At 55.0% G+C, this 22724-nt stretch overlaps 1 protein-coding gene across 6 annotated transcripts; it reads left to right on the forward strand.

Moving 5' to 3' along the window:
• The first annotated feature begins 6 nt into the window (after positions 1–6).
• pde7a (phosphodiesterase 7A) lies at positions 7–22697 on the forward strand. 6 transcript variants are annotated; one of them, XM_056299360.1, is made up of 12 exons: positions 7–167; positions 13768–13828; positions 16756–16845; positions 17577–17740; positions 17881–18052; positions 18353–18549; positions 18913–19044; positions 19208–19299; positions 19513–19657; positions 19744–19840; positions 21099–21179; positions 21282–22697. In XM_056299360.1, the coding sequence occupies exons 1-12, from the start codon at positions 30–32 to the stop codon at positions 21557–21559; spliced, it is 1647 nt and encodes a 548-aa protein (XP_056155335.1). In that variant the 5' UTR covers positions 7–29; the 3' UTR covers positions 21560–22697. The 6 variants fall into 6 exon arrangements, with proteins under 6 accessions (XP_056155335.1, XP_056155338.1, XP_056155336.1 ...); XM_056299363.1 differs by having other exon boundaries at positions 17881–17944; XM_056299364.1 differs by having other exon boundaries at positions 93–167; positions 16719–16845.
• The last annotated feature ends 27 nt before the right edge of the window (positions 22698–22724 follow it).

Here is a 22724-nt window from a genome sequence, read left to right on the forward strand (position 1 = left end):
GATCCGGATCCAGCCCCCCCGACTGTTCAATGGAAGTATGTTATCAGCTGCCGGTTTTGCCTCTAGACAGGCCGGTTCCCAAGCACGTCCTCAGCCGGAGGGGAGCCATTAGTTTCAGCTCCAGCTCATCTCTGTTCGGAGCTCCTGACCCCAGACAGCTGTCACAGGTAAACATCACACGAAACACGTAATGGGGGGAGGGGGGGGAGCTGGGGGGGGGGAGGGAAGCTGGGTATATTCATCGTTTTTCAATGTAGTGGTCGTTGGAATGGCGCTGTGAATGATAAACTGGACTCTTGCAGGTGGTTGTTTTCTCTCAGGCCCCAACGCACGCGCGCACGCGCGCACGCGCACGCACGCACACACACGTTTTATCTGTCCTCGTTGGGGCAACAAGCCAAAAAAAAATTTGTTCGTCGAAATCCTATTTCCCTAACCCCGGAACCCTGAAAGTGACCCTAACCTTTACCCATTCCCTCACACTAAACCCCCCCCCCCGCCCCAACTCTAACCTTTACCCTAAAACGAGCCAAGAACACCCGAATTCCAGCCCAAACCCTTAACCCCCGAGCCTCCCCCCTAAATGCTGAACTTCGACATTAGACCCAAGGCTAATCCTTAAACCCAATCGTGACCATAACTGTAAAGCTAGCCCCTAGCCCCAGAAATAGCCCCCTTTCCTCATGGGGACCACCAAACTCTCCCCACATATGGTCCTCACGAGTGCACACACACACACACACACACACACAGTAGCCATCTCCCCTAACAATTTGGGTGTTTGCTGTCTGTAGGAGGAGGCCCTCTTTGCACACACTTTTCAAAAAAATAAAAGTGGTGCACTAACGGTGCACTGCCTTGGGTATGTCATTCTTTAGCGACTGTCCCCTGAGCCCGGCCGCGCTCGTCGGCAGGAAGGAGCGTGTCACAACGTTAATTACGTTAACGTCCCTGACACATTGACGGAGGAGGCCTTATCAGCTTGAGTCAGTCTTGATTTTCCTGTTTGCTCAGAACATCAAACTCTTTGCAAACGTTACTCTCGGGCACGCCTACTTCCACCGTTTCGCCGCACGGCGAGGGAGGGGGGAGGGAGGGGGGGGGGAGGGAGAGGAAAGTTGGGGCTGCGGTCCGAGCGGTCCCTCGTGCCGTGGGGGTCAGGCTCCGCTCTGGGGTCCTCGGCGGGTCGTACGAGCCGCTCTCGCCCGTCGTCCCGGGGGGACACACGCGTCGCCGGCTCGGAGACCGCGCCGTGGGTTCGGTCACGTCTCGCTGCACGGGTTCCGTCAGAGGGCGGGGCGTGTAAAACCCCTCCCTGCCGGGGCCTCTGCGGTTCTGCGCCAAGGCCACGTTCAAAATGATAACCTCGGCTATAGCGTACCCTAATGCCCTCGGGGAGGGGGAGGGGGAGGGGGGAGGGGGGGGAGGTCACTTAAGTCCAGGCGCTCGTGTACAGCATCTCCCGTCACATTAACCAAGTATTAAAACACCATTAGTGTGTGAGTGTGTGAGTGCGCCACCCCCCACACCCCCCACACCCCCCACCCCATGGCCTCTCGGCTACCCATAATCCTTTTGTCCGGCACCCTGCTCCACATAACCACCCATGTGTGTCCGCTCTGAAGCTACCGCATCATCGCAAGGCCGCTCCAGAGGCCGAACCAGCGTTATCTCTCACGGGGGCCCCCCCCAGTTCGCCCGTCCTCTTTGGCCCCCCCCCCCTCCCGGTCTTATCTTAATTAGCGTTTTGTCAGATATGGTGGAATGTTTGATGGTGGCCAGAGGGCTCGAGCCTCGGCTGACCACTCACCCGCCCGTCCATCCGTCGTCGCCGTCTGCGCCGACACCAGTCGTCCTACTCCTCTCTCGTCGCTCCCGGCCTTTGTGAGGCGGTCTCGCGAACGCCGGGATTGTTGAATAGTGGCGTTGGCGTGTCGAGCGTCGGCGGTTTTATTCCGGGGCAGTCCAGTGTTTCCCAGATGGAGCCCCCCTGCTCAAAAGGATGCATTAATAGGACCGTGCACCTTGTCAGAAAGGGAGGGAGGGGAGGAGGGGGGGGGTTGGAAGAAGGCCCGTCCCGCCTAACGTCAGATTGCTCGGCCTCGGTGTACAAACCTAAGCGGTCTCGGTCGGTTCTGGTCATAGCCTCGGTTGCTTCTTCTTGAGCCGGTGCAGAGTTCACATCTTTGTTTCTGATCGGTGCAGCTCTTTTGTAGGCGCTTGTGAAACAATGTATCGCTTCGCGTATCGAGACAGGATGCTGAATTAGAAAAAGGGAGAAGAAGAAGAAAAAAGAGTGTCTGCAAAATGCACACAGCGAGACGGTCGTTTGACCGCCACTCGCCCATGTCGGCGAGCGTGCAACGCGGCCCGCGAGCGTGCACGGCAACACGCCCGCCCGCGCGTGCACGGCAACCGTAAGTGCGGTCCACCCGCTCCTTTCTGTCACAGGGCAATTACGCTCCTCTAGATACGAGGCGCTCGGCGCCCGTGGCAGTAAGGGAGCGTTTGGGCCCCCCCGGCGGCGGCGGCGGCGGCGGCGGCGGCTGTGTGTGTTGTGTGTGCGCGGCTCCTCAGGCCTGTTGTTTGTGGGAGCGGGGCTGGACAGGAGCGTTGCAGAAAGAGGCAGTTAGGCATGGTGCCTGGGCTCCGGGGGCAGTGGTTTGGCCCGCCGCCAGACTCGCAGATGGCCGGAGTTTCGGTCTGTCTCTCTCCCTCCAACCTCCCTTTCACACAGACATTTCCCTTTTTTTCTTTCTTTAAAAAAAAAAAAAGGGGGGGGGGTGGGAGCGGTCGCTCGTCGATACGCTCCCGGAGGGGGGAGAGACGGCGAGCGGTGGCGGCGGTGGTGCGGCCCTTCGAAACGGGCTCGTCCGGGGGTCACGGAGGGCCTCTGCTGGTTTGACGAGTTACCCTGTGTCCGCCGCAGGGTGGCTTTCGCCCCGGCTCGTCCCCCGGCATGCAAATCGCGCCCGGCGAAGGCTATACATGGAAATTAAACAAATCGGACCTCTATGAAAGGATCTGGGACGGGGGCCCAGCTATGAGTCATGTGGCGCACTAGTAACGTGCACGGCCGCATGCGCCAGATAGGGTCGGTATTACTGTTTGTTTACATCTCCCCGTGTGGCTCAGGGCCGGGCTGGGAGTAGCGCCTTGATTCGGTGACAGAAAAACAAACACACACGCACACGCACACACACACGCACACACACACGCCGCTTTCATGATAAGGCAGTGCGATTGATATTTCCCTCTTATTTTATTTTTTTGGCCCCCGCCGAGCTGCAGGAAATCGATAAACAGCTGCACCGTATCGATGGAGCCGGTCAGTCACGTAGCAGCTCACGACAAGGACACACACACACACACACACACACACACACACACACACACACACACACACACAGGGGACATATTTGCAACCGGTATCTGTTCAACGTGAAGACCGGCCTCTCCAGCCTCTCTCGTCATAATCAGTCCAAATGCAGTATGTGCGCCGCTTTTCTGCAGACTTACACCCGGGCCGGCACGAAAGTTACGCGTTCGGCCATTTTTTTTAGTGCCGTGCCCTTTCCCGAGACGTCCGTGTGACGTCGGGGGAAACCGACAGGCCCAGATACGCAGAAGCGGCAGGCAAACCGGCCGATGGGGCGTTTCTGTGCAGGGGGAGGGGGGCGATAAGGGTGCACGCTTACAGCGCTTCTTTCCGAGGGAGTCGCTCTGTTGATCTTAACTCGACTGATAAGTTTGTTGTTTTTTTTTTTTTTTGTTGTTTTTTGTTTTTACACGCAATGCCATCGGATTGACGTCTTTTCAGGATGTGGTAAGAATGCCGAAGGAGCCGTTCAGACTCTGCGCCTGGAGTTTCACAACCTTTTTCGCGAAACCGTTAACCCTCGCCGCGCCGCGCCGGGGGTCGAGCTCCTCCGCAGGAACCGCTCGAGTGGACCACGACGGGGAGGGGGAGGGAGGGTGGGGTGTGTGTGTTACCGTTTTATTTCAGTAGGCCTTAGTCAAATAGGATGTCGAGGTCTTTAGTTAATAAACTGGGTCCGAACAAACCCTGCACCCTCTCCTTGGTCAAACATGGTCTCGCTCTTTCTATCTTGCTGTTGCACACACACACACAGACACACACACAGACACACACACACATATGGAGCTTCTGAAGAGGCCCCCCTCTTATCACATGACCAGTCTGTTTTTGTGCGGCGGTGTTGAGTGCAATCGGCCATGAGAATGTGGCTCCACACATCAACACTCCAACTGACACGGTGTCAGGGCCAGCAGCGCCGGCTGAATATGAATCATATTTACTGCGGGGCTGATCGACTTGGGCTGAGCCCCGTACCACAAAGCAGAATCCAGCCCCTCCCCCCCCCCTCCCCCTCGCTAACTCTTCCCTTTTAGCTCACCCGGCACCGTACTTGTGACACTGATAAAGGCACGCCCGCTTCAGGGTTAAGGGCGAGGATGCCCCCCGGCCCGCTGGATCGGCCGCGGCCTTTTCGGTTTGTCACGTTAAGAGTTGAGGGTTTTTGGTGGGGGAGCGTTTCATCCGGCCCCGGGGGGAGGCAATTAAAAGCCCGGGTGGTGGTGGTGGTGGTGGTGATGATGTCTGAAATGAATGACATTCCTTCAGGGGACAGAACGGCCTGCGAGAACGCGGAGCCCGTTTTGCCCCCCCCCCCCACCCCAGCCCCCCACCACCCCCCCATCGCCCGTCCTCTCACGTTTCGTGAAGCGCCGCTTAAAAAGCACATTTATACAAGGCCCCCCCCCTTTTTTTCTTTCTTTTTTTTTTTCTTTTACAGTGCTCTGTGTAAAGAGGCCCTAAATCAGTTTATGACACTTCACTCGCCAGTAAAAAAATAATAAAACCAAAAAAAAAACAACAACCGGTTGCAGATTACCGCTGCCCGGCGGCGTGCCGCTTCGCTTTCGCGGCCGCCAGTGTCGTTCCCTCTGAGGCGTCGGGCCATCCCACCCCTAAACACCCCTCGTCCTCCTCCTCCTCCTCCTCCTCCTCCTCTCCCGGAGACTCGCTGGAGTGTATCTGTGTGGACAGTATACTCATAAAACGCTGCCGGTGGAAGGTAGACTCGATCTGTGACATTGAGAGTGTAGTGGCTGTTGCACACACACACACACACACATGCGCACACACACACACACACACACACGTGCACACACACACACACAGACACACAACCCTCTGTCTGTCTCGAAACCTGTGCAGTAAAGTCCATGTTTATGGCTTAGCACTCACTTACTGGAATGTACCATTTCACACAGCACAGCTCTGAGGTCATACCTCCGAAGGAAGCTTTCAGTTTATGAAGCTGGTCTTACTCCAGCTGCGTGCGCGCGTGCGCGCGTGCGCGTGCGCGCTCCTGCCCTTTTTTGTTTCTGATATGTCAGTTTATGAAGCTGGTCTTACTCCAGCCGTGCGTGTGTGCGTGCGTGTGCACGCGTGTGCGCACCCCTGCCCTGTTTTGTTTCTGATATGTCAGTTTATGAAGCTAGTCTTACTCCAGCTGTGCGTGTGTGCGTGCGTGAGTGCGTGTGCGCGCCCCTGCCCTGTTTTGTTCCTGATATGTCAGTTTATGGGAATACCGCTCACTTCCTCCTGGCCTTCACCGTCTAAGCCGTGTCCTCGGTGAGAGCCCTGTGTTTTTTATGAAGGATGCCATGAGGAAGTTGGGGGTTTTATTGTTGCGGGCCGAAATGGGGAAGTGTGCGGGCGAACAAGGCGGCGTTTCAGACTCGGGACACCCCTTGGTCGGTGTATCGGCAGATTCGCTCCGGTACCGACTCCGAGGAGGGTCGCTCCGGTCCACGTCACCGAGTCTCTGCGCGGTGTCGCCCCCCCCCCCGTCCGGTTTTGGTCAAATTTGGGGAAAAGGAGGGGGAGCAATTCGGGATGACCGTGTGGCGTTTACTCCGAGATGGCGACTTGAGCCACGCGGAACGCTTCTTTCGTGGCCGAGCTCACGTTGGACGCGGGCTCGCCGGCCGCGCCGAGCTCTCGCGCCGTCACCGTGGAAACGAAACTTTTCTGCTTCCCGCTAACTGGTGTAAACTACAAATAGGACGCGTTAGCCCCCTAGCTAACGGGTCCGCTGCCAGCAATGGTAACCGGTTATTTTTTTGCCCGGTGCGGGATTCGATACGAAGTGTACCGCACCACAAGAAGACGTCACTAACCGCTCGGCAGACCCTTTAGCCGTTAGCTAGGGGCTAACGGGCTAGGGGCTAACGGGTCTGACCCTTTAGCCGAGCGGTTAGTGATGTCGCCTTGTGGTGCAGTACACCTCGTATCGAATCCCGCACTGGGCAACAAAGTAACCGGTTACATTGGTGGCAGCGGTGGGATCCGGAAGTGCGCAGATCCTCGGAAGTCTCTTCGGAGCGCGGGAAGAACAAAGCAAGAGGGCGCGCTTCCGGGAGAGGGTGACGACTGTGAACTACTAATAAGACACGTTAGCCCCTAGCTAACGGGTCTGCTAACCCTTTAGCCGAGCGGGTAGTGACGTCGCCTTGTGGCGCAATACACCCCGTATCGAATCCCGCACCGGGCAACAAAGTAACCGGTTACACTGGGAAAGCGCGGTGATGCAATTGCGATGACTTCACTGTTTATCTTTCATAAACGTCTCGGTAGAATTGTCATCTGTCGTTTATTGTAGTCATTAGGATTATGTACACGGAGGGCGTCCGGGTAGCGTAGCGGCCCATTCCGTTGCCTACCAGCGCGGGGGTCGCTGGTTCGAATCCCCCGTGTTTACAACCAGGTTGTGTCCCCACAGACACAATTGGCCATGTCTGCGGGTGGGTCTGTGGGCATGTGTCCTGGTGGCTGCACCAGCGCCTCCTCTGGTCGGTCGGGGTGCCTGTTCTGGGGGGGAATAGCGTGGTCCTCCCACGCGCTACGTCCCCCTGGCCAAACTCCTCACTGTCAGGTGAAAAGCAGCGGCTGGCCGACCCCACATGTATCGGGGGGGGGGGGGGAGGCATGTGGTAGTCCGCAGCCCTCTCCGGATAGGGCAGGGGGGGGTGGAGCAGAGACCGGGACGGCTCGGAAGAGTGGGGTAATTGGCCGGGTACAGCTGGGGAGAAAAAGAAGGGGGGGGATCTAAAAGAAAAATCATGTGTACGTTTTCCCCACCACTCAAAGTAAAGATGAAGCCCTCAAGCAAGGCAGTTTGGGTTTCTGGGGGTTGCTGGTGCCGAGATTAACGCCACAAAGCACCCGAACTGCGGACGCAAAGCGTTTCGGATGATCGAGAGCCGTCTCATTGCAAAAAAACAAGCACGGCTACGTACCCACGGGACCGCGTGACATAAAGCGCGGTCGGCTTGTGACGTCACAGTTCCTCTCGGAAGGACTCGCAGTCTCGGCCACGAGGGCCCCGACGTGCCCCGCGCGCCGGCTCTCTCGCCGTACCCGTACTTTTAGTCCCGGTCGTACTTTTAGTCCCGTTCCTCGGGCTAATTCTGAGACCCTTGATGAGCGCATGCGCAGAAGGTTAGTCGGACGCTAAACGTCCAAGCCCCGGGGGTTGCTCACGAAGTCAGAGGTTCTCTTAGATCACATGACCCCCGTTGACCTTAGAAAGCCAAGCACTCTGACCCCCCCCCCCCCCCCGGTCGAGAGCCCGGGCTGTGATGAAGAGCAGGGCCTTGCCAGAACAGTCCTCCATTGAGCGGCAGCGAGCGTGACGTGCGGAACGAAGCGGACGTGTTCGGTCTCAGCGTTTCCGTGTGAGGAAGGTAAAACAACAACAACCACTAAACGGGCTGTGATCCACCTGCGTGCTTGAGTTTGTGCCAGCTGAAGAAATACTGGTCGTGTTTCCGTCAAACTTGGGAATACATTTCAGGAGAATAATTTAATGTCGCAAAACAACATTTTTGCCGCTCCCGTTGAGCCAGAACCATTTTCGTACACTCGCTTGGACGGGGCATCTGGGTAGCGTGGCTGTTGCCTGCCAACACTGGGGGGGGGGGGGGGGGTCGCCGGATCTGCCCCCCGTGTTGCCTCCGGCTCGGCCGGGCGTTCCTACAGACACAATTGGCCGTGTCTGCGGGTGGGAAGCCGGATGTGGTTATGTGTCCTGGTCGCCGCACTAGCGCCTCCTCTGGTCGGTCGGGGCGCCCGTTCGGGGGGGGGGGGAATAGCGTGAGCCTCCCACGCGCTACGTCCCCCCTGGTGAAACTCCTCACTGTCGGGTGGCGACTCCACATGTATGGGAGGAGGCATGGGGTAGTCTGCAGCCCTCCCCGGATCGGCAGAGGGGGTGGGGGGGTGGAGCAGCCACCGGGACAGCTCGGAAGAGTGGGGTAATTGGCCTATCCCAGCAGTCATTGGGCGGCGGGCGGGGAGACGCCCGGGACAGGCCGCCCGTCCATCACGGGGCCGACGCATTCACACCTAGGGACAATCTAGTACGGCCGAGTCACCTGACCCCCCCCCCCCCCCAGGGTTTGAACCCAGGACCTTCTTGCTGTGAGGCGACGGTGCTAACCACTACGTCACAGTGCCGCCAAAAAAAAAGAAAAGAAGCCTGTCAGGAAACGGGGTTACTGTGCTGTGATGCATCCTGACTCACTCCGCATAACACGTGGTGAATCATCCCCTCGAAGACAAAAGCGGCACAAAGGAGATTCGACCTCCGGAGGTCTTATTCGGGGGTCCCCGGCCGGTTCTCCGTAGTCATTTAATGACCGGTAATCTGCAGGGTATCGGGCTTCCGACGAGGGTTTGCGGTAGTTTGGACTGGAAGGCGACCACGCGCGTCACAACCGCGTCAGCACAGTCGTTCTCAACCTTTTTGGGGTCCTGGACCCCCTGCGTATTTCTGATCTACCCTGAGGACCCCTCCACCTGATCTTGGGGGAGGGGGGTTGCAATTTGATAGAAACAGTAGAAACTGCATTTTAAATTGCATTATAGCATTTATTCACTCTTTGGGGCAAAAATAAGAGCTTTCAGTTGTAACTTAGATATAGTTAACAAAACAGAATTCTTATGCAGTAACTTTCAGATATATGTAACAAAACAGAATATGTATTCAGTAACTTTCAGATAGATGTAACAAAACAGAATATGTATTCAGTAACTTTCAGATATATGTAACAACACAGAATATGTATTCAGTAACTTTCAGATAGATGTAACAAAACAGAATTCTTATGCAGTAACTTTCAGATATATGTAAGAAAACAGAATATGTATTCAGTAACTTTCAGATATATGTAACAAAACAGAATATGTATTGAGTAACTTTCAGATATATGTAACAACAGAATATGTATTCAGTAACTTTCAGATATGTGTAACAAAACAGAATATGTATTCAGTAACTTTCAGATATATGTAACAAAACAGAATATGTATTCAGTAACTTTCAGATATATGTAACAACAGAATATGTATTCAGTAACTTTCAGATATATGTAACAAAACAGAATATGTATTCAGTAACTTTCAGATATATGTAACAAAACAGAATATGTATTCAGTAACTTTCAGATATATGTAACAAAACAGAATATGTATTCAGTAACTTTCAGATATATGTAACAACAGAATTTTTATGCAGTAACTTTTAACAATGAAAACGGGAGCGAGATCTCTTATTAAAATACAACAGATTACACTTGTGAAACAGATGTAATTAGAGAAAAAAGTCCCGTTACCCTTTATAGTTTAGGTAGATAAAGGTCTCAGTCACATCTGAGTAAAATAATCCTGTTTCTATAAACGTCATAGGATCTTTTTTTTTTTAAAGATATTTTATTTTCACGGACACCTTTGCAATGACACCGCGGACCGCTAGGGGTCCGCGGACCCCCGGTTGTGAAACGCTGCTGTTGTAAGGTGAAACACAAAAAAAAAAAAGTGGCCCGCCTTCCTGACGTGACGTGCGAGATAGGGTTGTGAGAGGCGCGATGGCGAATCGGATTGATTCATAACGCCGCTCGTTAACCCGCAAGAAGGAAGTGGTGTTTTTTTCTTTTATTTCGTCGTGCGTCAGGGCTGTTATATTTGCAGTGTTGTGGGTGCAAATTTTTTGTGTGTGTGTGCACGCGCGTGCGCGCGTGTTGCAACCCCCCACCCCCCCGACACACACACACACACACACACACACACACAGACACGCTCTCTTTCTTCCTGTCTTGCCCATATTTCCAGTCAGCCTGCGCTGTAAAGCAGAAATGCTCTAAACAATGAGTGTACAAAGGAGACAGAATTAATGAATGTTGGGCTTGTGGGAGGTGTGTGTGTGTGTGTGTGTGTGTGTGTGTGTGTGTGTGTGTGTGTGTGTGTGTGTGTGTGTGTGTGTGTGTGTGTGTTTTCTTCCGCATGTTGGCACAGTGAGGCATGGACGGGGGGTTTGTGGTGTGGGCCGTCCGTTTCAAGGGGAAAACGTGACTTTTCTCCGCGGTTGAGCCGAACGGCAATGTGACATTGACAAAGTGTTTGCACTCCCACCTCCTTTGCGGCACCTCTTGAGGGAGCACATGCCACTGTCCTCGCCCATGCCAAGCGGACGCTGGCTCTTTGCCAGCGTGTGTGCGCGCGTGTGTGTGTGTGTGTGTGTGTGTGTGTGTGTGTGTGTTGCGTTGCAGTCAATTGTGGCCAAAAAGGGGTGTTTTGGCCGGGCGTTGGCATGGCTGCTCACTGTCCTTATGCCAGCATTGTAGGGTACCCACGTATGTCACAGTCGGTAGCCACCCACACACACACACACACACACATATGCATGCACACAAACACACACACACACACACACATAGGCATGCACACACATATGCATGCGCACACACAATGCATGCACACAAACACACACACACACTGTATATTAATCACACTAACCACTGATGCTGTATGTAAACAGAGGCCTGTTGACACAAAAATACAGCTTTGCAGATTACCCACCCTGAGTCAAGCTGTTTGCTAGCCAGTAAAATATTAGCTTTGGATTGGCTGCTGTCATGTGAGCATAGGGGACAGACAGGGTCAGTATACGTGTGTGTGTGTGTGTGTGTGTGGGGGGGTGCTTGTGTGGATAGGGGCTATTCCTTAGGCCGTGGAGTGTGAACAATGTGAGTGTGTACATATGTGTTTGTTTACCGTGCCTGTTCTGGTCCCAGTGGTCACGGAACAGTCTAGAAACCAGGCAGACGTACGGTATCGCCTTCATCGTGGATCATTGCCCAGTACTACGATCCTCCTCAGTGGATGTTTTTTTGGAAAAAGCTCACACAAATCCACTTGGCTTTTTGTGTGTGTGTGTGTGTGTGTGTGTGCGAGGGAGGTGGCTTTGCAGGCTTTCAGTGTAGTGCACATAGGGAGGGGAAAGAAAAAGCATGGTTTTTCTGTTTTGTTCTCGTAAGAGATTAGAAAAGTGAGGAGAGCCTGCAAGGGATGAGCGAGGGGCGGGGGGGGGGGGTTGATGAGGAACACAAGGGAATGCTAATGAGGAAACAGAAAAAAAGAAAAAAAAACACATGTATGCAAGTGGGCTGAGTCCATTGACGTCAGGGCCTGTGTGCTGCATGCCATCTGGGGACACCCTGGCCAGCAAACAAAGAAAAGCTGCTCGTAACTGAAGACGGAGCAGCTAGCCAGCCTGCTGACCGGCTAGCTAGCCAGCCTGCTGACCGGCTAGCTAGCCGGCCTGCCGACCGGCTAGCTAGCGAGCCGCTCGGTTACTTATTCAGCCGGCCCGTAAGCCAGGTCAGACAGACGTGCAGATAAACAGGAGGTCAGCTGTCAGTGAGCCCAGTCCTTATCCGTTCATTCACTGCCCCAGAACGGTCAGTCCGCCGGCTCAGCGAACAGGCGGGCCCGGTCAATGAGCTGCGCCGGCCGCCAGTTGTTCGGGCCGCCCCGCCGTGAGGGTAACCCTAGACGAGAGCCGCCCGCAGGAGTGCACGGCGAGGTGAGCCAACGCCTCGTCTTGCCCCCGGGCAGCTGTCTGTCTCCAGACCGCAAGTTACGTGAGCCGTGCCCTTCACAGCCAGGACTTACCGCCGCCGCCGGTCCCGTCTGCGCACCGAGACCGCCCCGCGAGAGGGCGGGCGCGGCCGGAAGCGAGGAATAACGTCAAGCCGTTACCGCGGCGCCTTCACGATGCACAAACTGCGTGTGTGTCGCCCGAATCCTGGACAAAACCCCCAAAACAGAACATTAGTTCGGTTCCCCCCCCCCCCTCTTTGCATTTAGAAACCGGGCCAAGTTCGGAGAAGAAGCGCCGGTGTGGTTTGAGGGCCCGGCTCGATTCTGCCGAACGGTGTCAGAGGTCGGCCGTGTTTTTAATGGACCGAAAGACCAAAATCCACCCGTGCAAGTTAGAATATGTACCGAAACGCTTCACCCTAATAAAGTAGCCCGACAAACAAGGCGGGTCTTTGTGCGTCTGCAGCCCTGTGTGTGTGTGTGTGTGTTTGTGTGTCTGCGTGTGTGTGAGCGAGAGATAGTTTGCATCTCAAAATAGATGGCGTACGAGTCGTATTTGAATCCGGTGACGTTTGTGTTTGATGGACGCGTGACCTCAGCGCTGACACACGAGCGGCTCGGCTGCTCTCGGGGGGGCCTCGCCGCCGACGGGGCCTCGGTGCGGGCTGGATGCACACTTTGATATTTGAGACGGGAAGTCACTCCGTCTTCTTCTGTCGCTCACGCTGCGTAGATCCCCCCCACCCCCACCCCCCAACCTACACACACACACACACACACACACACACTACAGAAACTCATGTGCCGCCGGCCTTGCGTGCTCGGTAAGCCGGGGGGGAGTGGCGGTGTGTAAGTCCTGCGCACTCCTCCGCTAATCGCCAAGCAGCTTTGCTCTCAGCTTCGTCGCTGAGGGGGGGGGGGGGAGGGGGGGCGGCGGCGTTATTACGCGGGGAAAACGGGAGTGTGATTAACTGGATAAGATTCCCTTTTTTCGCCCCGGCCTAAACAATCCTCCTTTGCCCTCCCCCCCCCCCCAACGCCCCAACCCCCCCTCCCCCTCCGTGCTCCCAACGGTAACCCTTTATTTATTTATTTATTTATTTATTTATTTATTTCTTAATCCGGTCCGCACCGCGGCGGCTGTGCCGCGGCGAGATCTCGCACAGTCGGCCCCGTTTGAGCGCCTCGATGGAAAGGCTTCCTCCCTAGTTGTCGGTTTCACTTTGTTTTGTCGCACTTTTAAGTGTGTGTGTGTGTGTGTGTGTGTGTGTGAGTTTGCGCGCATGCGCCTCCGCAACACGTGTGTGTTTCTCACATGACTGATAGCAATACTGTACTGTGTGTGTGTGTGTGTGTGTGTGTGTGTGTGCGCCCTATCAGCTGGGTGATATGGAGCTGGAACATGTTTATCAGTGTAACGGTTCTGACACGCACACACACATACGCACACACACACACACACACACACACACACACACACACACATACACGCACATACGCACATACGCACACACAGCAGCGGCTGTGTGTTTACCGCCTCTCACTTATCACACGCTGGCTGCCCATTACGTTGCCATTGTGTCTCGTTTTAACCTGATCGTGGCTTGTTTGACAGTCCGCCGCTGTTCCCGGGGGGGGGCGGGGGGCGGGGGGGGGGGTGAAAAAGGGTTACGATGTGGAGCCCCCCCCCCCCGTTCAAGTTTCGGTAGGTCCTAATATGTTTAATCACATGACTTGACGATGTCTTTCCCCCCCCCCTCCCCTCCCCCCCCCTCCTTGTCGGTGTGTGTGTGTAGAGACGCGGGGCCATCTCCTACGACAGCTCGGACCAGACGGCGCTGTACATTCGTATGCTAGGTAAGTGTTTCCCACTGCCGGCTCGCACACACCGACACACACCCTCGTGCACACCGACACACACCCTCGTGCACACCGACACACACCCTCGTGCACACCGACACACACCCTCGTGCACACCGACACACACCCTCGTGCACACCGACACACACCCTCGTGCACACGGTCGCACACATGGACGCGCGTGCTTTCGCCCGCCACTCAGCTCGGCGAGAGATTTATATGCTCTTAGTGTCGTCGCCGGTCTGCTGCTACACGACGGCTTAGAGCCGCGGCGAGGTGGGAGCTTCGGGAGAGGGGGAACGGATGGAGACGGGGGGGGGGGTGAGGAGACGGAGAGCCGCTCAATCCCCCCCCCCCCCGGCCCGTTTGATCATCTCCCGATCACGATAGGCCGTATGTGGGTGCGCGGCCAGTTTTGATCAGATTTGCGGGAGGGGCCGGGATTTGGCGTGGAAGGCCGGCGGGATTCGGAGGCGACCACAGGATGATGGGAAGTGTGTGTGTGTGTGTGTGTGTGTGTGTGTGTGTGTGTTCGTCCCTTCCCGCCGCTGGCTCGTAGCTCTACTGGGCAGACTTGAGTAAAACACATCTAACGAGCAGTCAGATTAGGCTGGGATCTGTTGGGAAACATGGCCGCCCCATCGCTGAGGTTACCGTGGTGGGATTAGAGACGTGAAATACTCTATATATACACACACACACACATCCACACACACACATCCACACACCCCAAAGACTTGAGCGAGCCGTCTCGCGGAGAGGCCCACCCCCCTTCACAGAGCCGCTAGCCGGTCTCGACACTATCGTCCTGCCGCCGTGACGTCCTCCGACACGTTTAGAGCACTTCCGGGTGGTAAGGAAAACATGATTTTCGCAATAATCGTAAGGAATTTCACACGGTCGTGAACCAACATCTGAATGCATGTGCAAAAATAACCGTGTTCGCGAAACCGACCTGGGGTCCATGGCGTTGAGCCGCTTGGTAGCGTAGCGTCACACCCAACGCCGGTTTTCAAACGATGCTCCCTCGTCTTTGGGAGAAATATTAGGTAATATATTCTCCTTGTCGCTATAGGCAACACAACGTTGTGTCGTAATATCAGAATGTAATTCCTCTACAGTACCGCTGAAAGGTGAGGAACACTATTATTATTATTATTATTATTATTATTATTATTATTTTCCCCCCCTTTCTCCCCCGATTGTACCCGGCCAGTCGCCCCGCTCTCTGAGCCCTCCCGGTCGCTGCTGCTGCAGACTACCGCACGCCTCCTCCGATGCACGGGGAGTCGCCGGCCGCTTCTTTTCGCCTGACAGCGAGGAGTTTCACCAGCGGGGGGGGGCGTGGCGTAGCGCGTGGGAGGATCACGCGGGGGGAGGCGCTAGTGCAGCGACCGGGACGCACACACGGCTTCCCCACCCCGGCCAATCGTGTCTGTAGGGACGGCCCGACCAAGCCGGAGGCCACGCGGGGATTCGAACCGGCGATCCCCGTGTCGGTAGGCGGCGGAATGCGGCCTCTGGTCCGTCGCCGTGCTTTCGAATTCACAAGGAACCGGCGATTGATGTCGCCCCCTGACCGTCCACGGCCCGCCCGACCGTAGCCAGCTTGATAATACTCGCCAGTCGGCTGCCGCCGTGTGCGTCTGAGCACAGGGACGGCGAAGTACGGGGCGGACCGATGGGAGCTTTAGCCTTTTAATCATTTTAACTGAGCGTGAGCACGACGGCCGTTTCTGCATGGCTGGAAAAGGAAGCATCTGGCCCTGAGAGGCTTTTATATTCAATTGAGTATGAAGAGGGACGTGTGCCAGCGCAGTCTGGTGTTGGCCGGGGCTGGGGAGGGGGGGGGTCGGTCCGCTAAATCACCACAGATGGGCTTTTAAACGGCGGCATCCAGAGCACCGGCCGCATCAGTAATGATGACCTGACCTACATCCAGAGCCGGACTCTGTGAACCCTTAGGATGCTCGGGAAAAAAAAAAAAGAAAACACCCCGGCAACACCAGTGGCACCGTCGCATTAAGCGCAGACCCGACAGATGTGCGAACACGTGCGGACACGGATGCCGGCGTCTACTTGGTCGTCATCTGACGTCAACGCACGCGAGACACCGCCGACGTCGACTCGGCCTCGTGACTCGGTCACAGCTTCGGGAAGTAACGTTGACCCTATTCGACTGCGCCGACGTGCTCTTTGACGCGCATAACCACGCAAACGCTGAGACGTGCCGTGCCGGAAAGCGGTAACCGCGGCCCGCCGTAGCACCCGGGTGGGTATGACGCCCCCGGGTGGTGTTGACTGCTGCCCCCCCCCCCCAATAACACGCTGGGTCGGCGTCACGGCAGCATCGTGTCGCCTCCTTGTGCTCTGATTGCTCCTGACTAGCTGTGGAGAAGCGGACCGGCCCGGCGGCGGCGGGCCGGTCCGGTCCGAGCCTGAGGCACAAGCCCGCCCTCCCCCTTGTTTCTCTGCCCGACTTGCTAACGGGGCCGCAGATCGACGAGTCTGCAGGTCTCCACGGGTGGCTCTGACGAACTAATTCTAGTGCAGAACGTCCTGACATGGCGTGGCGTGTTGAGCCGCTTCGATCGATTGAAGAGTCGTTTTGTGTTTGTTTTTTTTTTGTTGATCTGCTTGTTGTTGTACCAGATGGGTGGAGCTTGCCGCATGAGCACAAATTCGTACACCGTCAGTCACGAGCGCTTCGCCCTGACTGTCCGAAGCGCTCGTTCGTAGCATCCTGTGAGGCGGAGCCCATCCAATGCGGCGGTGCTCACGTGGGATGACAAAAAAAAAAAAAAAATTTACATTTTTTTTTTTTTGTGCAAATTCTAAATGATCCTGTTGTGGCACCATACAGAGGCCTCTCTCTCTCTCCCTGCAGCATGACTCTTGAGGAAGTGTGTGTTGGTTTCCTCTAGGAGATGTGAGAGTGAGAAGCCAGGTCGGATTTGAACCGGAACGACGAAGCTCCCACCCATACCTGTGCATCGACTTCCGTACTCTTCACAGTGAGTATGAATCACAGCCCGTCGCCTCGGCCCGCCGTCTCGGATGCCGGCGGGCGAGATAGCGGCCGTAAAACCAGCTCGGTGCACGACTCCACTCCTCTCTGCGGAGATTGACAGATGTTTGTGCACAGCTCAGTCGTTTCACACGGTGATAAGGGCCGAGGCGTGCCTTTGCGTAAACCTGGTGCAGGGATTTTCATCACAACCACGTCCGCAGCGCTTTCACAGAGGCGAGCGAGGCTACAGTTCGTACTCGCTCAGACCTGTTTGGGGAAGCCCAGACATCTGCTCATAAGACAGGTGTGGGTGCGTGACCCTCAAGTGTGACCCTCTCTCGTGCCTTTGTGCTTCCGGATCACAGAGGTGGCTTCTGCAGACGGCGTTGGCGTGTGTGTGTGTGTGTGCGTGCATGGTCATTGAAAAAGCATGAGGGGTGTGTGTATGTGTGTGTGTGTGTGTGTGTGTTCCCAGACCAGAGGCTTAAGTGTCGGCGGCTTTGTCAGCAGCGAGTGTGCTTTGTACATTTCTGCGCTCCTGTTAGATCCCCCTCCAAATCTGCGTGACCCCACAACCCTGTGACCCTCAAAAAAACAATAATACAAAGAATTCCACGGAATATTGGGTGTTTTTTTTTTTTTTCCACTGCCGTCTCCTTTGTTTAATACTCGTCAGTTGAATCTTGCTATCGTGTGTGTGTGTTTGTGTGTGTGTGTGTGTGTGTGCGTGTGCAGCGCGGCTAGGCTTCGGGTCCAGCTTGGCCAGTTCTGTGCCTGGAGGGAGAGTCCACAGGCTGCTCAGCTTCCAGAGGTACCTGCACTCGTCCCGCCTGCTCCGCGGCACGCCCCACCAGATGCCCCTGCACATTCTTGACGAGGACTACACCGGACAGGCCAAAGTAGGGCCTCCGCTACATCCGCCGACACCCAGTATCCATCCGCTCAGCCCGCTTTGTACAGAAGCGGCCGGGCTTTAGCCGGTGTGCTCGGGGGGAGACACGGCCGGGCGCTCCTTCTCATTTTGTTCTCTCTCTTCTAGTGTATGCTGGAAAAGGTCGGGGGCTGGAATTTTGACATTTTCCGTTTCGACAAGTTGACAAATGGTAGGCTATGGCCGTCGAAGCTGATGTGGAATGTCAGTACAAAGTTGCACCACCTTCTCTGTCATGGTCCTGGACTCACAGTTTGCAATGACATCTTGATAACCCAGGGTAAACAATGCACCCGAATAGAGTCGCCGCACCATTGCGCCGCGGCCTTAACCGGGCGATGTACTTACTTTGTATTGCCTAGGGCGCCACCTTTTGGACAGTACACATACTTGTATTTATCATCTGGTCTAGGCAAGCTGTCTCTTTTTAACAATGTCCAGTCATAGAGACAGCAAATCATGTCGTAATCATTGTCGTTAGATCCCAAACCCAGACTCAGAATGCGATGGAAATTTTTCCAATCGGCTCATCCCAAGCGACTGATTGTTGATTTTTCTCGGCCCGTTGGACTGTGTTCAGGACACAGCCTGATCACCCTGACCTTCCACCTGCTGAACCAGTACGGCTTGGTGGAGCTCTTCCAGCTGGACATAGTGAAGCTCTGGAGGTTCCTGGTAATGGTGCAGGAGGACTACCACAGCGACAACCCCTACCACAACGCTGTCCACGCCGCAGACGTCACACAGGCCATGTACTGCTACCTGCAGGAGCCCACGGTGAGAGACACAGAGCACGGGGGGGGGGGGTGGTGGGAAAAAAACCTCTTCTAATGTGGAGTCATTTCTAAATTTACATAAATGTTTATAAATGTAGGCGTTTGCCCAAAGTAATCAGAGTGGCGGAGTCACAGTAAAGTCCAGAGACAGTTTGAAATCTTCTGCAAACATGGATTCGGGCGTCCGGTGACCAAAGCTGACTACAGGCTAGCAACAAAGAGGAGCGCCGTACTCATCTGTGTGCACGTTGTTGGTTTTCATCATTTGTAGAGAGAGAAGTCCAGCCGCTCTAGAGAGTGTCTGGCGTATAGAAAGATTGGTAATCATGTGTTTTTTTGCCCCGTCGTCTCCTCGTGAACGCAGCTCTCCAAATCTTTGACCTCCTGTGACATTCTACTGGGGCTACTAGCAGCGGCCACTCACGACCTGGACCATCCCGGGGTCAACCAGGCCTTCCTCATCAAGACTGACCACTACTTAGCTACGCTATATAGGGTGAGAATTATTTCGGGGCACGCGCCCGTGCAGTCTGTCCTCTTACGGTGTGAGCGGCAGGGAATATCTTGTGTAATGCTGGAGGAACGAGCGCTCAAGTGTTTTGCTTGTGTTTCTCTCCGCGTCTGCATGTGTGCATCGTTCCGTCCTTTTCAATGTGCAGAATACCTCAGTTCTGGAGAATCACCACTGGAAGTCTGCGGTGGGCCTACTCCGAGAGACCGGGCTGTTCTCCCACCTGCCTGCCGAGGACAGGTCAGTCTGACATCCGTCAAGCTGTGCTAAGTACATCCACTGTGCTCCAGTAGACGTCAGCACACCAGTTAGCACTCATAGGGGCTGGTGATTAATTTTAGCCGAAAGCGGTCGCCGCTGATCGCTGGCTGGCCCTTTCGACATTGAACGGCAACAGATGCCAAGAGTGGTGTCTGCACGGCGTAATCAATCTTATTCGTCTGCACTTGTCAGCCTGAACATGGAGAGGCAGCTGGGCTCTTTAATCCTGGCCACCGACATCAGCAGGCAGAACGAGTACCTGTCCAAGTTCCGCACACACCTAGATAAGGAGGACCTGTGCCTGAGCAGTGCCAGTCACCGTCACTTCATCCTGCAGGTCGGTCAACCCCTCGGCCGTCGGTACAGATAAGAAAAGCGGTGGTCCTTTATGCTCAGATTTTGTCTCCAACCCCCCCCACATAGATGGCGCTGAAGTGTGCCGACATCTGCAATCCCTGCAGACCCTGGGAGCTTAGCAAACAGTGGAGTGAGAAAGTGACGGAGGAGTTCTTCCAGCAAGGTAACCCCCCTCCCCTCTCTCCCCCCCTGCTTCCCACCGCATATTCTTCCCGCGGTAATTCCCACGTATTTGTGGTCACCTTGATCATCTTTTTAGACGCGAAGCACCTCGTGAACATGGCTTCTGACTCAGTCACACACAAACTGGCATTCAGTCTCGTGTTCAGACGTTGCCATCCGCGTAGATTGGAGGAGGGGAAGGATGCAACCCCTCCAAAAGTGTTTGCGAGTGAGTGCATTTAAAAATGTATGCGTTTTGTCCGCGGTGGCGTAGCGGTCTGAGCATCGGCTTGGTGTCGATGCAGTTGCCCACTGGGGACTGGGGTTCGCGCCCCGGTCTCGTCAGATCCGACTATGGCCGGACTCGATGAAGCAGCAATCATTGGCAACGCTGTCTTCGGGAGGGGGGCGGAGTCGGCTTGTGTTCGTCATATGAATGCGTCTCTGTGTGTGTCGGAAAAACCAGTGGTTCGGCCTGGATTCGCCTTGTCACGAAAGTGGGGAGGCGCTTTCCTTCGAGACTGCCGGCCGGAGAGATGCGGTTGGCGAACGCATGCAATACGAGGGTGGGTGTTTGAATTAAAAATAGGGATCAATTGGCCACTAAATTGGGAGAAAAAAGGGAAAAAATCAGAAAAAAAAGTATGCGTTTTTAATGCGTTAAAAAATTTGCATTTTTGTCAATTAACAGTATAATTATCACTGGTAAGGAAATTGGCAAAATATTCTTCTTCTTCTGCACCCCTACCGTAATTCTCTTAGCCTCTCCCTCGCATTCTGTCACGTGATTTCATGCGAGGTAAGATTTCACAGAAATCATCAAGGGAGGCCTTCATCACGTTGGCGAAAATCAATCTTCCGATAAAAGTTGCGACGCGCTTCCGATCTGGCAGCTCGCTTCCACCCCACCCCGAGACGTCGGTTCGCCAAAAGCGCGATTCAGACCGGCTGCGAAAGCGCATCTATTTCCCATGTATTTATGTTGGCGGCGCATCCAATCGGGACACGACGTAAATAAACGTGTGACGTTCGCTTCCTCAAACGAAAGCGCCCGTCAACACCGGCCCCCACGTCAAATTACAAACCTCGGCCTGTGATCCCATTTAGCTCTGGCGTCAGAATCGCACGATGCTTTTCTCCTATGTCTCATTTTTGTTTATCCTCTATATTTCTCGTTCGCCGGCTTTCCGGCCTTTCTAGCTCTCCTCGAGAAAGAAAGAAAACCCGCTTCGCGTTACGTTTGTTTTGCTCTTTTGCAGGAGATATTGAAAAGAAGCACCGGCTCGACGTCAGCCCGCTTTGTGACAGACGGACCAACACGGTCGGCAACATTCAAATTGGCAAGTAACTCGACCGCTGCCGTTGAGCTGTCAACCGTCGCCCCTATCTCGTTCTTCGCCCTAACCTGTATTTTGCCCCCCCTCCCCCTCCCCCTTCCTTAGGCTTCATGACGTACGTGGTGGAGCCCCTGTTCGCAGAGTGGGCGCGTTTCTCCGACACACGTCTGTCCCAGACCATGCTGGGTCACCTGGGGCTGAACAAGGCGAGCTGGGGGAGCCTGCAGCAGGAGCACATCTCCAGCTCGGAGGAGACGGAGCCCAGGGCTTCTGGTGCCGACGCAGTGCCCGCAGCCGCCTCCACCCGACCGGGCGCCGCCATAGCCGCAGACACGGGGGGGACTGGCTCCAAAGAATTACCTCAGGGAAGCGGAGAATCCTGACACTCCCCACGTCTTGACCCTTCATACCCCAAATCCAAACCCCGTGACCCCCTTGACCTCGACACCCATTTTGGGGGGCAGGGCGGAGCAACTGGGGATGGAGAATTGCCTGTAACCCTCGCCGCTGTCCCCCGAGACCTTGTTCATGTTTCGGTTGCTTTTGCCTCACATCCTGACGAAACCACTGATTTTATTTAATTTATTTAATTTTAAATTTTCTCTCTTTTTTCTTTTTTTTTTCTTTTTTGCATAGAGCAATACATAGATACCTCATTTGGCAACTGCTGTATTTTTCTTTTTATTTGCTTTGTTTTATTTATTTGTCCACTGTAGTTTTTTTTTTGGCATTACCGATTTGAATTCACCACTAATTTTTTTTTTGGGGGGGGGGCAAATCTGAGGGAACGATAACGGCGTAAGAACTGACGAATACACTTTTCTGGTATTTCGAAGTGCCATTGGAAAACGAAAGTTGGACGATCTGCACCGATTTCGACAAGAGAGACAGCTGGAGCGTCCGGACTCGAGAGTCGCTCCGGACCCGAGAGAGCGAGGCCGCGCGTCGCATTGGGCGGCGAAGACTTCTTCCTCGTGTACAAAACGAAAATGTGACAAGCCCAGAGTCCTTTTGCTGCCTCCGAGACTGTTTACGCATCGACTCGTCCGCGTTGTCTCCCCCCCACCCTCCCCCTCCCCCTCCCCCACCCCCCCCGAGCTACGTTGGCCCCACGGTTTTGCCTTCTAAGCACAGATGTGAAGAACCACTCGTTCCGAGCTGTCGACCCACTGTTAAAAAAAGCCATGAGCAGAACCTTCGTCAGAACACACCGGATGCCATAAGAAACTCCCAGCCGTGCTCGACGTCTCCTTCCCCTCGCACTCCCCGACGACGGGCACGCAGCCCCCCCCCCTCCCCTCCCCCCCCCCCTCCGCATCTCACACACGCTTTGAAGGTGTCGTCGGAAGGCGAACCTCGTCGGAAGCGAAAGTTGGGAGGGTGTCTCTATGCTGGTTGGACACTTTGGACGCCCGCCCGCCCCGCACTTGGGGGGGTGGGGGGATCACTCACTCATTTGTGCATGCGCCTCACCGGGAACTCCACACACAACTCGTCTCGCTCAGGGTTTTGCCAATCTCTCACAGAAAAGGGAGAAGGGGTGGGTGG

Source organism: Lampris incognitus, chromosome 19 (assembly GCF_029633865.1).
Source record: "Lampris incognitus isolate fLamInc1 chromosome 19, fLamInc1.hap2, whole genome shotgun sequence".
NCBI classification, from domain to species: Eukaryota; Metazoa; Chordata; class Actinopteri; order Lampriformes; family Lampridae; genus Lampris; species Lampris incognitus.